The sequence below is a fragment of the Aspergillus karnatakaensis genome (assembly GCF_047715665.1).
Source record: "Aspergillus karnatakaensis strain CBS 102800 unplaced genomic scaffold BJY04scaffold_58, whole genome shotgun sequence".
Lineage (NCBI taxonomy): Eukaryota > Fungi > Ascomycota > Eurotiomycetes > Eurotiales > Aspergillaceae > Aspergillus > Aspergillus karnatakaensis.
Window position 1 is genome coordinate 129,328 of NW_027395770.1, and position 14,291 is coordinate 143,618.

Here is a 14,291-nt window from a genome sequence, read left to right on the forward strand (position 1 = left end):
CTACTGGGAGAACATCAGACATCGCCCGGACATCGGACATCCTCAAAGTCGACCTTAAAGGAAATATGGGTCTTTGCCATTATTTGGTCCCTCGACGAGAATTATGTTGCCTAATCTCATACGGTTCCTGTTCACGTCATTATTCAGATAATTATTGTACTGTAATGAAACTAGCCGAAGTACTCCGTACTAACTAACTACTGTAACTAATGGAGCTTCTTCTGTTGGTCCCTGTATTCGCTCCATCCCTGGTTCAGCTTTTCAGCTCCGCTTGTTGAATCCGAACACCTACCTTTTCCTTCACCTCATCATCTCCCTCAACTTCTCAAGGACCCTCTCTCCTGTCTCTCATTCCCTCTTCCTCCCTCCCTCTCTCCAAACAGATCCTTCGTACTGTTAATTGACCTCTTTTGGATACCCCTTCTTGTAGTTTTACGCCTCCTTTGCTCTTGTTTTCGCCGATTAATCTCTCTCGTCACTCCATTGCGCCCGGTTCGCGCTTGTACACTCTCTAATAATGGCCTATTCAGGTACTCAACTACTCAATGCTCTTCCAATCCCACTTCGGCTTCCTAACAATCTATTCTTTTCGCGACAGGTGTTGCCCCTAATGCTGGTGCTTCAGAGACCGGCGCCCCGGTTGACGTCACATGCGGCCCGCTCCTCAACTTCAAGAATATGGATGTCACTCCCTCCTCGTCCATTTGGCATGGAAGTGTCTTGATTGTCACGAAGCCCGGTCAGCCGCAGCCTCGACTATACTTGCGTCAGGCTGGTCCTGTCACCCCCGATCCCGCCATTACCGAGGCAGTCGCAAACACTCAGGGTATTGCGATTGACGGCTTGCGCCTCTTCGAAGATCCAAAGGCAGCCTTCTGGCGCTTCACTCTGACTTTACCCCTAGAGGACTATGAAGTCCGCTGGTCATATACAATTCCTGGGCTTCGCTACCCCGATGGCGGCGAGGTCCGCTCGCCCTGGGACTTTGTGGTGCCCTCCCGCACTCAATCCATGCGCCTCATGTTTCACTCCTGCAATGGCTTTTCCGTGGGTACTGATATGGACGCCTGGGTCGGCCCTAACCTTTGGAGGGACGTGCTCCGAGTACACGCGCAAAAGCCCTTCCATGTCATGATCGGTGGCGGTGACCAGATCTATAACGACGGCATCCGTGTGGACGGCCCTCTGAAGGCTTGGACCGCTATTGGCAACCCCCACAAGAGGCGCGCGCATCCCTTCGATAACAAAATGCGAGCTTCCTGCGATGACTACTATTTCGCCAATTACGTGTGCTGGTACTCCACAGAACCCTTCAAGGAGGCCAATGGACGGATCCCTCAGATCAATATTTGGGATGACCACGATATCATTGACGGCTTCGGATCCTATACTGATCATTTCATGCAGTGTTCGGTCTTTCGTGGCATTGGAGGTGTCGCTTTCAAATACTATTGTTTATTCCAGCATCACATCCCTCCTCCGAAATCCACCTATACCACTGACGCCCCGCAGACCATGCAGGCCATCAATGGCACCGCTGGTGCTGACCCTCGCCAACTGGAAGATACCTTCGTTTTAGAAGGTGAAGCTGAAGATAACAGCTGGATTATCGGAAAGCGCCCTGGGCCCTATGTTGAGGAAAAGAGTCGGAATCTTTACATGCGGCTGGGGAAGCGCATTGCATTCATCGGTGTTGATGCCCGCACAGAACGTACCCGTCACCAGGTTAATTATCCGGACACATATGACCTGATTTTCTCTCGACTGGAGCGAGAGGTTGCTGCTGCAAACGGCGATATCAAGCATCTTGTTGTGCTGTTGGGTGTGCCAATCGCCTACCCACGCCTTGCATGGCTCGAGAATATACTCAGCTCACCAGTTATTGCGCCTATCAGATTGCTGAACAAACGATTTGGGCTTGCTGGAGGCTTCTTCAACCAGTTTGACGGCCAGGTGGATCTGCTGGATGACCTTGACGATCATTATACAGCCCGCCAGCATAAGAAAGAACGCAGAATCTTTATTCAACGTCTTCAAGAGTTTTCCAGGAGTCATTCTGTCCGTGTGACGTTTTTGGGAGGAGACGTGCACCTGGCGGCCATTGGACGGTTCTACTCCAACCCAAAGCTGAAAATAAACAGCGAGAATGACCCCCGATACATGGTCAATGTGGTCAGTTCCGCCATTACAAACAAGCCACCGCCGAAGGCCGTTGCGAACCTTCTGGCGCGGAGGAACAAGATCCACCACCTGGACTCGGACACCGACGAGACGCTGATGAATATCTTTGATGGCCAGCCAGGAGGAGTTGACAAGAGCGCCGCCTGGAATAAGGTGACCATGCCTTCTCGCAACTATGCTTGTATTACGGAGATCGAGACGCCCGTCACGAATGGGGATGCTGCGTTACAAAACGGTGAGACATTTGCGATTCCAAAAGACGGCCACTCTGCGTTACATACCGGCGAGGCAACCGCAGGCTCCGCTCATTTGGCTGCAGATGGCGTTGCCAGTAAGAGCGACATGCATGGCGGTTTGAACATAGCCATCCGAGTGGAAATCAGCCCGCAAAATCGCGAAGGCGCAGCCCATGGATATGGGTTTAGCAGTAAGTCACCATTCATCTCTACTTCCGCATCGTCATTAAACTAATCTCCCAGTTCCTGCCCTGTCATACAACCAATCGGCGGATGATACACGCCCCCATTCTCGCTCACGTTCCCTCCATGCGAGGTCTCTTCGAGGGCATTCTCGCCAGCGGGAAGCGCGTCCCCAAACCGCAGTCCAGTAAAGATCCCGCCCTGGCCAATCATGCTGAGCTTTCTGACATCCGATCGCGCATTTTTTTCTTTTCATATCCATTTGTTTCAATTCGATATTTTGTTCATATATATCCCCGGCCTCTGGTGGGTTTTTATTCTTCTCTCTTGGATACGGTCTGTCCTCTGTTATTGCAAGGGCCCGATAGTGACGATAATCAATCAATATCTACTGCCATACATACTACCTACCATTGATTGGGCTCACAAGTTTCTCGCATGATCCTATGATCCACGCTATGACGTTTTATCAGCTCCTCCCAATCCACCCAGACAATGTCCACCGTCCCTCGGTACAAATGACACCTCTACAGAAACTGCGGCTGACAATGACATCAACACTGGAAAGCTCGTGCCTATTTCACTCCTTGCCCGTTTCTCCGGTATATAGCGTGGGGAACTATGCCACAAGCCAGGGCGCTCGAACGGTTGACCGTCATAATGCCCAGAATCCCGCTCTGGACACTCACAGGACTATGGCCCAGCAATCCAAAAAGATCGATTGGGATCAGCGTGAGGCCCTGTGGTATTTTATTGGCAGGACAGGAAACATGAATTGCGGTATACCCAACTAGTCATGCAAGCATGAAACTCGACAGAGTAAGGCTGTGTGGAGCGACGCCAATACAGTCGTCGCGTTAGAAGCATGTGCTTGCGAGTCTGTTTCTCTCCATCTTCTACTTTCGTAGGTAAGTTTATGCGACTCTCCTATACTAATAGGCCCTTTTTTCCCCCGTAAATTAGTGTCTGTCTTCTCTCCATTGCAGCCGGCATCGCAGGCCCAATCAGTTTTGTCCGAGGACTACTCCTACTCACTTGCAGATTCAGTCGGTTTATGAAGGAAGCGAAGAGAGACATTCTCTGCCGAGATTCGAAGCTAGTCAATCCTACTCCATGATCTTCCCTTACTTGCAATGTCATTTGAAAACCAACAACTACACTGGTTCTACCGGCTCTGTCATATCAACTCTTGCCGTCAAACCGGCGATGGTATGGTACCGAGCTGCGTCTCGAGAAAGCAGCTATGGGGTTACGCGGCAACTGGGCTGCGGCGACTACTTATATCTACGCCGGCCATGACCATATACCAGCAAAATGTGTCAAAATCCTGGTGGAAGAGCTGTCTCGGCATAAAGCACCTTTACATGCAGCCCTTACGGCAGACTATTCTGAAAATATGCTGGTAACTTGTCCAAACAAGCAGCATTTAGCGAAGAAATTGCTGAGATCCAGACCTCAATCTAAAAGATACAACTTGAATGGCGTTAGATCAATAACGCTAGAAAGTTTGGGGGTTTTTTTTTACATGTCATGGTACACAATTGACTCGAGATGAGCCTCCAGCTTCAGCACGGGCTAACCAGCTTGTGGTTGGCGGAGGGTGCTAAGTTTGAACAAGGGATCTCTTCTCAGAATGGGGAATTTCTAGCCTAGAGGTCGTCTTCCTGAAGCTGGCAAAACAATCCTGGCCGGTTTGAGGATCGAAGAGACTTTCAAGAGAGCATCACGCGGCATAGCCGCGAGCGAGCTCCTTTTTGGGCGAGACAAGACCATCAGGCTTGTAAACTTGATAGTACTTTGAGAACTGCCTTTCCACTGTTGCCGAATCCTGCGGAACTACTGGATCTTTTGGCGGCGATGGCAGGGGTTTTTGATCAGGTCTCAATGGTATGATGATGGTTGATGACTGGTTACAATCTAGCTCTTGAAGATTCTTGGATTCAACGTCACAGATTGTTCATATAGTACTACAACATAAATAACACTTAGAGTCACAGGAAAGTAACCAAGGAAAATTACCATCACGAGTATGGCTGGTCGGGACTCGTTAACGTCATTGTAGGATCCCGCTCACTGGCACTTACACTAGCCCCTGTAAGGTCAATATTATGCCCCTTTCGTTGCCTCGGAACGCCTTCGTTCGGCTGGGGACGCGGTATGACAAGCGAAGCTTCTTGGACCTGAGCCGGTCCCAATCCTGGTCCCAGGCCAGCTTCGGCTGGTTTGCGTCTTCGGACAACCTGGTAGCCCTTGTCGAGCTCGATCTCTACGGCACACCGAACCTTCAATGCGGAAATGGCGGGCCACACACCTCTTTCACCTTTCCGCACCCAGTGCGCGAGACTAGCCTGATCTGGACTTTGGAAGAGTTTAGGAAAATCACGCAGTCTCAGGTCCGGCACGAGGGTTAGATTAGAACCTGGAACAGATTCCTCAATCAAGAGTCTTGCTAACTGAGGCGGTAGAAGACCAATATAGTTCAGTTGTCGAAGGCGGTGCCCGATCTCAAGAGCAACAAGCCGCGCTAGAGCACGTGTGATATTCCAACGGCCGGTTGTTGGTCTGCGATCAAGAAAGTTGAGTTCAGAGCGGAGGAAGGGGATGATATAAGGTCTGGCTTGGGAGATAATGAAGTGATTTACGTTGAAGAGCTCGGCGATACGGGAAAGTGGGGACTCGCCTTCTTCGTAGTGGGTGTGGCGCCAGGGCTTGAAGACGACGTCTTGGCTGTGTGGCCAGGGGACGATGGAGCCTGTTTCGTCTTTGCAGTAGATTGTTACGGGTGGGTAGAGGGAATTATTTGTGGCGTTGGAGGCGACGGCCGCGGACCAGATTAACTTGCGTAGAAGTTAGTCGGGCTGTACCAGGTAGAGTCGGGAGAGAAATCATACCACGTTTGGTGCAGTCAGATAGTTGAGTAGATTTGGAGTCCCACTCCGGCCTGATGTCGAGACTGTGATATTCAATATACGTTTCGATCTAGCATAGGCCTCTTCAAATGTAAGGTCACCCAGATTTGCACGAACGCATTCCTCCAGGACTTCCGCATCTAGGAAATACCCTTTATTGAAGTACCGCTTCATCCGCCGAGACAACGTCGTCAGACTCTCGCCGGCGAAACTCGATGGGTGTAGCCAGTTGGTCCAAGGAGAGTGCTGGGATTTATTGTACTGGCGCTCGAAGGCGGATAGATCAATCTTCTCTCCATCCAGGAAGCTCAACAGTTCATCCTCGTTGTGGACACCAACCAGAGCTGCGATGAGAGCTCCTGTCGCCGTCCCAGTGATGATCCGCGGTAAGAGGCCCTGCAGGTGGAGGGCCTTGACGACGCCCAAATGACACAACCCGAAGATGGAGCCACCCTGGAGTAATAGTGTCGTTCTTCCAAATGCCTGCCGGGTGTCGTGAAGGAGTTCCACCTTCGCCTGAGAGGTGAACCCGCTGTCGTGCACAGGGGCAGTCTGTAGCGCTGTCACATGCTGGATAGAAAGAGCGACTTGTGTAATGTAGTCGTCAATCAAAAGCTTTGTACCAGCATTGGCGTACAAGAAAAGGTTTGGAGAAGTGATATTACCCAAGTTGCGAACTAGCCCGGATCGAAGCAAATTGACCAGGGTGAGAATGTCGTCGTCTTCTCGCGCGGTCATTAGGGCCGTCAATCGCCCCATAATTAGACGAGAGTCATAGTGTTTGCTTGTTGGATTCTGACGCCTATATCTGGTTAGACACAGAGAGTAAATCGTCTGAAGAGACGGGGTATTACCATAGATCCAAGCTCAGAAGCTCATCGAGCTCAAATGCGGAGTCCTCCCAATCTTCATAGTTTGTTGCTATCCTCAAATTATGACGCAGCCGGGTTCGAGGGGATTTTGACCTCCACCATGAGAAAAGTCTCTGTAAGCGAGCATATGATCAGTGAAGTTCAATAGAGATATTCCTGAAGGGAAGAGGTACTTCTTTCCAAAAGAGTGTCACATCTAGCACCATGCTGATTACAGCGAAGATCAAGGCATAGACAGCCATAATGGACCTCTTGGTACCGAGAGCAACAGTTATAGTGATTCACAGGTTCCTCCCTTGTTTGATTCACATGATCATTTGCAGGGCGTTGGAATGAAGAAGAAGATGCAGGAGAAACGGTGAAAGTGAAATGCGGCGTTGCATCACGCGCGATAAAAGCAGTCCGGAGCCTGATCCATAACTCCGAAGCTACACCACCAGCCAAGTACCTGCACAAAAGAGGACTACTATGTACTCTACACATGTATGAATACTGCAATCAAAGAACATGTAAAGGAGCGAATCCCAGTAATCAACATATTTTTTTGCTCTACACACCACGACCCAGCTGAGAAAGCGCAATATCCGTGGAACACAAAAGAAAAAATTGGGCATATATGAATTTAATCGTCTTGAATTTTTGGATTTCATTTCGCTTTGCTTCCTGTTCCTTGGGCAAGTCGGCGAAAACAAAAAGGAATCTCCAGACACCCTAACCCACCAAGCGGACATTACATCTATTCCTCGACGATGTTACCCTTCTCAGACACGTACAGGCCGTCAAGGAACTAGAGCGCCTAGTTAGTACCGAGCCCCTGTTGAACAATTTGCGACAATCTCACCTTTCGGATATCCTTGTTACGGACTCTGCAAATCTGCTGGATGTCGGCGGCACTTTGAGAAACGGCCTCAAGAGAGTTACCAGAGAGCTGGAGCTCATCCTTGACGTTGGCGGAGGTGATGATCTCGACACCAGGCTGGCAGACGACGCGGCGGACGTACTTCTCACCCAAGAAGTTACTGAGACTTATTAGCATGTTTATCCAGGAGTCGTCCAAATCGGAAAGGATTGGTTTGCGCATTTCAAGAACCGAGCAACGCCCTCTCCGTTGTCCTCTTCCCAAATGCGCAGACCAGTTTCCTCTGCGATCGTAAGCGGATTGCATACCGGATCTCGACGTCGTACTGGCCAGTCTCGGCGTTCTTCTCGATGTTGACGTTGATGGGGAAATGGGCGTAGACGTAACGCATCTTGTACTTGAATCCCTTGGTGACACCGATGATCAGGTTGTTGATGATGGTGCGGACGGTGCGGAGGGTAGCAATTCCCTTGCGGTTGCCGTGGTGCATCTCAATAGAGATGATGTCCTTCTTGGGGCGGCCGAAGGTAACGGCGATGTGAGAGAGGTCCTTGGTAAGCTTGCCTGTTGAGATGTCTGTCAATGCCGTCCAACTTCGCAGTGCCCAGTTCGTCTCGATGGTCGAGAAATGCCGGCAAAGAATCGCAGTATTGGGTGTTCATACCTCGGGGTCCCTCAACGGTCACGAGCCTCGAACGAATGTGAACCTTCACTGTACAGAAATTCGAATCAGTCCCAGTTCGCAAGCCAAATGATCAGAAACCGGCAATTCCTCCTTCCACCAAAGAAATCCAGCTCCTGCGAAGCGACCGCATTCTCAAAATCGGTGTATCACTCTGGGTATCCATAGTGCAGTCATCGGCCGCCTCCCAGTCCAATCTTCACGATTTTGTCTCTTCTCCGACAAACTCAAATGCTGATAAAAAGAACCAGGGTCGCAAGCTCACCATTCTCGGGGATCGGCAGCGTTTCCTCGGAGTGAATGTACCGCATCTTGACTGCTGCGAGGAATTATAGTGTCCGAGGGGGTGAATTGTCGATGTCGTCGAGCAGTCGGGTCGTCGAGAAGATCGAAAATCAGTCGAAGGCCGCACACACAATCTTTCCTGTTGGTGGTGGAGCGAAATCACGAATCACGGGGTTGTGCGTCGCTTACGGCCGCTTCAGGACTAGCGCCTCCACTAGGCTCTAGGGTTCCTCTTCCCTCCGACCATCATGTCGAACTGCAGCAGACACGCTCTCTAGGTATAAACTTTAGTACTATTACTGCCCAGACGGTTTGGTCTTGATCTTCCTCATTGTATATTAATGCCGTCAATCGTTGTCAACAATTTACAGGGAATCAAATAAGAATAGCCCCCAAATGATGGCGTTTTTGATGCTCATTCCATCAATGCCAAGACCTGCCATCTAGAGCATTACTAGGTACAGGGCTGGCGAGATATCATCAGGCTTTCTCCTCGCTGCTGTTGGTCTCTTTCCGCTTCACCTCTTGAAGCCACTTGCCTCCCAAGCTCTTCAGCCTCGAGGCCAGCTCATTATGCTCATCCAAGCCGGCAATGTCGTCTCCGCCGCCGATACTTCTTCCGTTCACCAGGATATTCGGAACAGTTCGACGGCCAGTGTTGTCGCCTAGAAGCGCTTGCAGCCTGGCACCTAGGGGGTGCTGGTCAAGTTCTACCACGTGCGGCGTTGGAATAATGGAGTATTCATCCATAAGGATTCTCTTCGCTTTCTTACTGTATGGGCAGTAAGACTTGGAGAAGATGATGACTGAGGAATCGGTTAGCATCAAACCAAGGTGCCAGTTGCATACTGGTGGCCACATACTTGGTGACCGTTTCAGAATCACATTAAGCTCGGCCTTGACTTCGTTCAGCTCGTCCTCCAGTTGCTTCTGCTTTCTTTTCTCTTCTTCGATCTCGACATCGTCCATGATGTCCTCCACGGGCGCAACCTCAGTATCGGTCTGGATCCCAACTTCACCTCCATCCTCCCCCTTTTCCTTTACCACAGTCATTTTTGTCCGTCCTGCAATAGAAATCTCCTCCGTATCATCATTGGAAGAGGCCTTAAGCTGCTGCTGCTCGTTGGGCTGTGGTTGCGGCTGCTGCGGTTGCGCCTTGGGAATGGCCGGTTCCTCTTTATCGTCGCCAACAACATAGGTGTATTCGTCAGTCAACTTCACTCCAGCTGGTCCGATATTCGTGTGCGATAGGGGGTCACCCGTATTTCCGGCCTCGGTGTTCGCCTTCTCCGCGTTGATTGCGGCCACGGTTGATTGATAAAACTTCTGGTTCTGGACGCTACTGTTCTCGCCCTACCGTCAACTTATTAGTTGCTTCAACCAACGCAGTGACAAGATTTATGGGAGGTTCGAAATACCGAATAATGCAGGTACAGTATGAAAACGACCACCGCGGTGGCCACTAAGAGCCGAATGCGCCGTTGAGAGAACATAGCGGCAGCCTAAACTTTAGGAAAGGCTTTCCGGTTCGTACAAGACGTCGTAATATGCTTTTCGAGGCTTCAAATGAATGTAAAGGTTAGAGACATCTAGTCAATATCCCAAAAATCGATCATGAGTTGAGCTGAGAACGAGGTCAGTCAGAAGAGCATCTCCGGCACACCTTCGAAACCGTACATCTGGCGGGCGCGCCAAAGCTCAAAGCGCACTAGAGACCGTAGAAAAAAGGAATGGGTGAGAAAAGGAAGAAGTGCTGGAGTCGGGAGGATAAGGCTTCGCGAGTACAACAGTGTCGGCTGATTTGTAGGAGTGTCCCTGACTAGCGCGTGGGGACGCAGGAGGCATGAAGGCCCCCGTAGAAGCGGCCCGTACTGGTGAAATTAGATACGACGATAGCCACAATTTAACTATCGATTAGTGGCGGTCCAATCGGACTCTAGGAGTACCACCTTATAAGTTGTGAAGGGCATATATTCTCAACGAATATTCTGAATAGTAGCACGTGGAAGTGTACACATTTTGTTTCGGGAATTTTTGGTGACTTAGTTATGTGGTGTAAGTGTACAAACACCCTTGGACTACACTTTCTCTAGTATGAATTAGATAATGAAGTGTCTATGCTATCGGGGTATGACAAATATATAATCAGTGGTATCATGATCACAAACAGGAAAATGAGAGTAAAGAAAGAGGTGTATAGGGAGTTTTGCGAGGTATATATTGATGATGCAAGGAAGTCGATTCCGTACATGCACAAAGGAGTAAGGGAAGGATGGGGAGCTACCGCAAGGCCCGCAGCGGTGGAGCTCCGCAACCCTATGCCCATACGGTACATATCGCCCTAGTAATGGGCAAGATACAGGCAACCGTGTAGTCATACTTTCACCCATTGTTGTGGTGCTTCTATTCTTCGTAGCAGTTCGACCAGGGGACAGTAGCCCCGAGCAAATCAGATTAAACCGCGATCATGGCCCCTGAACGAGTGCCCAGTGTTGCCCTGCGCTTGCCTTGAACCACGGTCATCCAGTCCTCCCACTCTTTAGCGATCTCCATCAGCACATTGCCCATCACTGCAGCAGAGGCCATCAGCCCGTGACCTTCGCCTTCGAGAACTCGCACCTCACAGCGCCGCATGGTTTGACCCAGCCACCGAACGTTGTCAACCGGTACACGAGTATCTCGACTTCCATGGTGGATCACAACATTTCGCGTAATATCCACATACTGGAATCCAATCGGCTGCTGACGTTCTAGACAGACCAATAAATCCACTGCGGGATTGGCGTGTGTTGTTGCTAGCTCCCATATCTTGTGCGTTAGTCGATTGTCATAATCAACTTGCCGCTCACGTTCTAGAGAGTCGACGGCAGTTTGACTGGTGATAACAGGGGTCTTTCCCTCGTTCACACCATGCATATCCCGAGACACTTTAATACTGTCCATTGACTTGAAATCAGGCTTTTCTGGGTGCTGCTTTCCATCCGAGCGTAGATCAGGAGAAATCAGATTGGTGTTGTCTTTCATAGTGGCACGACGCTTGCTTCGGCGTGGGGACTTAGGCAAGCTAGACGTAAGGCTAGCACTTGTGGCGGTCATAAAGCTCGAGTTAGCGATCTTTAGAAAAGACGTCGGCAGAACCCGGAGGATTCGATGCGAGTATGGCACGGCGTTGGTTGGTACCGGAGTCTTGTATGACCCGATATTAGAAAGCTGGGAGGGAGGAATCCACGGCGCTAATAGGTGCATACGCCCGCGGATATGCTGTGGTATCCTCAAGGCCGTGGCAAGTGCATAAATAGCACCTGCGGAGTGAGCCAAGATAGAGAACTTGGTAACCTTCAAGTGGTTACAGACAATTGCGACGTCATCTAGACATATTAACAAAAGTACCATCAGGGTAAGGCAGCAGGGATCTCACCAGGCCAGCTGAGGGGCGTCCCTGTATCAGTCACATAAGGACCGCTCTCCCCAACTCCAGGCCGATCCAGTGTCACGAGGCGGAGGTTTAGAGAACGCGCCAGTTCGTCGTAGAAAGCCATAAGATACCTTGTCAAGCCCATACCCAGACAGCACAATACCACATGGCCTTTGGGGTCTCCCACTTCAGAGAATGCTATAACACGCCCACTCGTAGGGTGGATGACCCTCTGCGTCAGCTTTGGCGACGTCACATACTCCAGAACTGCGCAATCAATCGAGTCCGCGCTGGATGGACGTTCTTCGCCCGCGACTGAAGAACGATTGAATGAGATCGGTCCCGATGGAGATCGTTTGTGAAGCCTAGGGGCGTGCTGAGATTCGACTGATCGTCTATTGCGCAATTTTTCCATAGGGTCAGGTCGTTCAAAGGACTGCCTCGCCACAAAGGATTGCGACGACACAATGGTTGGTCTAGGCACAGCATGGGGGTCATTGCGAGGAAATGATCGACTTCGTCCTGTCAAGATGGCCGGAGAGGGGGCGCTCTCGTCAATGACCAAGTCATGTTTGGTGACGCCTGCGTCGAGATAGCTTTGCTCTTGAGGCTGTTGCGCAACTGCAAATTCTTGGTTCGGGTGTTGAGGAGTATTGTCTGTTTCCAGCTCGCTCTTAATCCTCTGCTGCTGATCTTTTAACTCTTGAATTCTCTTGGTCACCTGTTCAGTGTCGTTGCCAACCCCAGAAATTCCACTGTCTGTCTTGATATCTCGACTGGCGGTCGATGAATACCGACTGTGGCGGCCAGTCTTGCGATGTTTCGGACTAGACGAGTAACCGTGCCGCAAGGACGATTCCCGAGCAGGTATGATTCTGCCACTTCCGATCCCCCCTGGTGTGCTCGGGGCTCTCTCGCGATTGCTTTGTAGAGAACTGCGCTCCTTCCCAGTAGGGGTACTCACAATGAATTCCCTCGAAGCGTCCATTCTGAACTGGGAGGGCCTCCCTTCCTCCACGACGTCTGCCATTGAATGGAGAGAGCGCAAGCTAGCCCTACTGCGAGGAACGTTATGCCTTAAACCGTCGGTATAACTACTCGTTTTGCGCAATCTTTCGACTTGTTTGTCCTTTTCGCTCACTGTCTCACGCGACGGTTTCTTCAACAGGCTTTTGAAGCTTTTCCTAGAACTTGTAGAATGGATACTTGCTGCCGTTGAAGCTCGCTGTGGCCCCGGTTCCGCCGTAATTGTGCCAAACGCAGGATCTTCAATTGCAGCCCTATACGAATTGTATGAGCCTCGTGAGGTCGGTCTACCGGGGGAGACTGGTCGCTCGGGGTTAAGCTTGAATTTGGAAGATTTCGGGGATTTCGGAGATGGCGGCGCTCGTGCCATGCGAATGACCGGCGACGCTGCGGCATCATCTGGATGCAAAAAAGGACTATGCGGCGGCTCCTCGGCTAGACTTTGCGCACCATAAGTCACACCAAATCCATGTTCAGTTGGCGGGCATTGGTCGGAGACGGAGAGGCTCTCAGGCGAGAGATAGACTGGAGAGGAGGGGTTGGTTTCCGAGTCAATGCGCGGGACGCTCAAGTCGAAATGCGATTGTAGGGGAATGGAGATAGCAGAAAGAGAAGAAATTAACGAGGTGATAACCTCGGGAGAGGTCGGATCTGCTGCTGTAGAAGGATTGGCCGAATGCGAGCGCGAACGATCGGTTTTGCGACGTCTTGAAAGTAGAGAAGACTGGATAGGGGCTTCCGCAGTAATCGCGCAAGGTTCCTGCTCCGCACGATCCATGGCGACTATTGACCGAGACTATGATAAGCTCTTCAAAGATGTTATCTCTCTACCGGTTCGGGAGCCGGTGAACAATCACTAAGGACGATATATGCGGGAGAGCGTCGCGCGAGCTTGCATGATCCAGTGAGAAGACCAGAAATCGAGGGGGAATAAACTAGCTTAACGGTGTGAATCAATAATGAAGTACTGATGCACCACACGCGTGCTAGTGGGACTCAAAACAGCAAGTGACTCGAACGCCCTGAGAAGTCCAAGAGAAGACTAAGAGGAAAGCCTCCTCGCTGGCTTGGATTGAGGACAGCCCTGCCCTTGCCGCGAATGCCTGGTCACTAGTGAATAATAATGAGGGAGGTGGAACTGCAACGGATGCAGATCTAGACGGAGGGGGAAAAGGGATACCAATAAGATAGCTGGAAAACTCAAATCTCCAGTCGAGGGAAAACAAGAGCACAATTCCAGGAAAAGCAAGAAGATATTAGCAGCGCCTGGGACTACTAGGCTACTAGCTGGGGACGAGGATGGAAAAAAAAAAAATAAACCCCCGAATGAGAGAAGAAAGGAGCACTCCCAAAAAGGAGGCCGCTAAGAATTGAGTAACGATAGGCGCACGAGAGAACCTAAATGAGCTCGGGAGAGGGGCAAAGAGAGAGAGAGAGAGAGAGTCTATCGATGAGAAAGAAAAGCACTGGAGAAGAAGTTCGAGGAAGAGAATGCAAGAAAGGGAAGAGACAGGGCTGAATCACCAGAAGATATGAACCATACCTACAGTCGAATAATAGCTCGTGACCCCTGCTCCTGGGACTCGGGAGATGCCTTTTTCATCCCTTCATTAAGGATGCAGAAAGCTCGAATCACGAATGAT

At 50.5% G+C, this 14,291-nt stretch overlaps 5 protein-coding genes across 5 annotated transcripts; 1 reads left to right on the top strand and 4 right to left on the bottom strand.

Annotated features, from left to right (window-relative positions):
* Positions 1 to 357: 357 nt before the first annotated feature.
* Positions 358 to 2,919, top strand: BJY04DRAFT_131970 (uncharacterized protein). Its single transcript, XM_073708506.1, has 3 exons — positions 358 to 530; positions 599 to 2,608; positions 2,661 to 2,919. Exons 1-3 carry the CDS (start codon positions 518 to 520, stop codon positions 2,789 to 2,791), a joined length of 2,154 nt encoding a protein of 717 aa, XP_073567021.1. The 5' UTR covers positions 358 to 517; the 3' UTR covers positions 2,792 to 2,919.
* Positions 2,920 to 4,619: 1,700 nt separating this feature from the next.
* BJY04DRAFT_198774 (triacylglycerol lipase family protein) lies at positions 4,620 to 6,727 on the bottom strand (the record flags this gene model as incomplete). The annotated part of the gene is made up of 4 exons (XM_073712661.1): positions 6,555 to 6,727; positions 6,364 to 6,494; positions 5,492 to 6,311; positions 4,620 to 5,437 (listed from the first exon to the last, which is right to left on the bottom strand). Exons 1-4 carry the CDS (start codon positions 6,621 to 6,623, stop codon positions 4,622 to 4,624), a joined length of 1,836 nt encoding a protein of 611 aa, XP_073567022.1. The 5' UTR covers positions 6,624 to 6,727.
* A 176-nt stretch (positions 6,728 to 6,903) lies between these two features.
* Positions 6,904 to 8,329, bottom strand: BJY04DRAFT_198776 (60S ribosomal protein uL6). Its single transcript, XM_073712662.1, has 5 exons — positions 8,188 to 8,329; positions 7,905 to 7,952; positions 7,549 to 7,804; positions 7,223 to 7,400; positions 6,904 to 7,168 (listed from the first exon to the last, which is right to left on the bottom strand). The coding sequence occupies exons 1-5, from the start codon at positions 8,231 to 8,233 to the stop codon at positions 7,118 to 7,120; spliced, it is 579 nt and encodes a 192-aa protein (XP_073567023.1). The 5' UTR covers positions 8,234 to 8,329; the 3' UTR covers positions 6,904 to 7,117.
* Positions 8,330 to 8,517: 188 nt separating this feature from the next.
* On the bottom strand, positions 8,518 to 10,098 carry BJY04DRAFT_198781 (glutaredoxin). Its single transcript, XM_073712663.1, has 3 exons — positions 9,626 to 10,098; positions 9,071 to 9,560; positions 8,518 to 9,013 (listed from the first exon to the last, which is right to left on the bottom strand). Exons 1-3 carry the CDS (start codon positions 9,698 to 9,700, stop codon positions 8,688 to 8,690), a joined length of 891 nt encoding a protein of 296 aa, XP_073567024.1. The 5' UTR covers positions 9,701 to 10,098; the 3' UTR covers positions 8,518 to 8,687.
* Positions 10,099 to 10,606: 508 nt separating this feature from the next.
* BJY04DRAFT_230868 (uncharacterized protein) lies at positions 10,607 to 14,125 on the bottom strand. The gene is made up of 2 exons (XM_073719376.1): positions 11,626 to 14,125; positions 10,607 to 11,575 (listed from the first exon to the last, which is right to left on the bottom strand). Exons 1-2 carry the CDS (start codon positions 13,424 to 13,426, stop codon positions 10,662 to 10,664), a joined length of 2,715 nt encoding a protein of 904 aa, XP_073567025.1. The 5' UTR covers positions 13,427 to 14,125; the 3' UTR covers positions 10,607 to 10,661.
* Between the last annotated feature and the right edge of the window lie 166 nt (positions 14,126 to 14,291).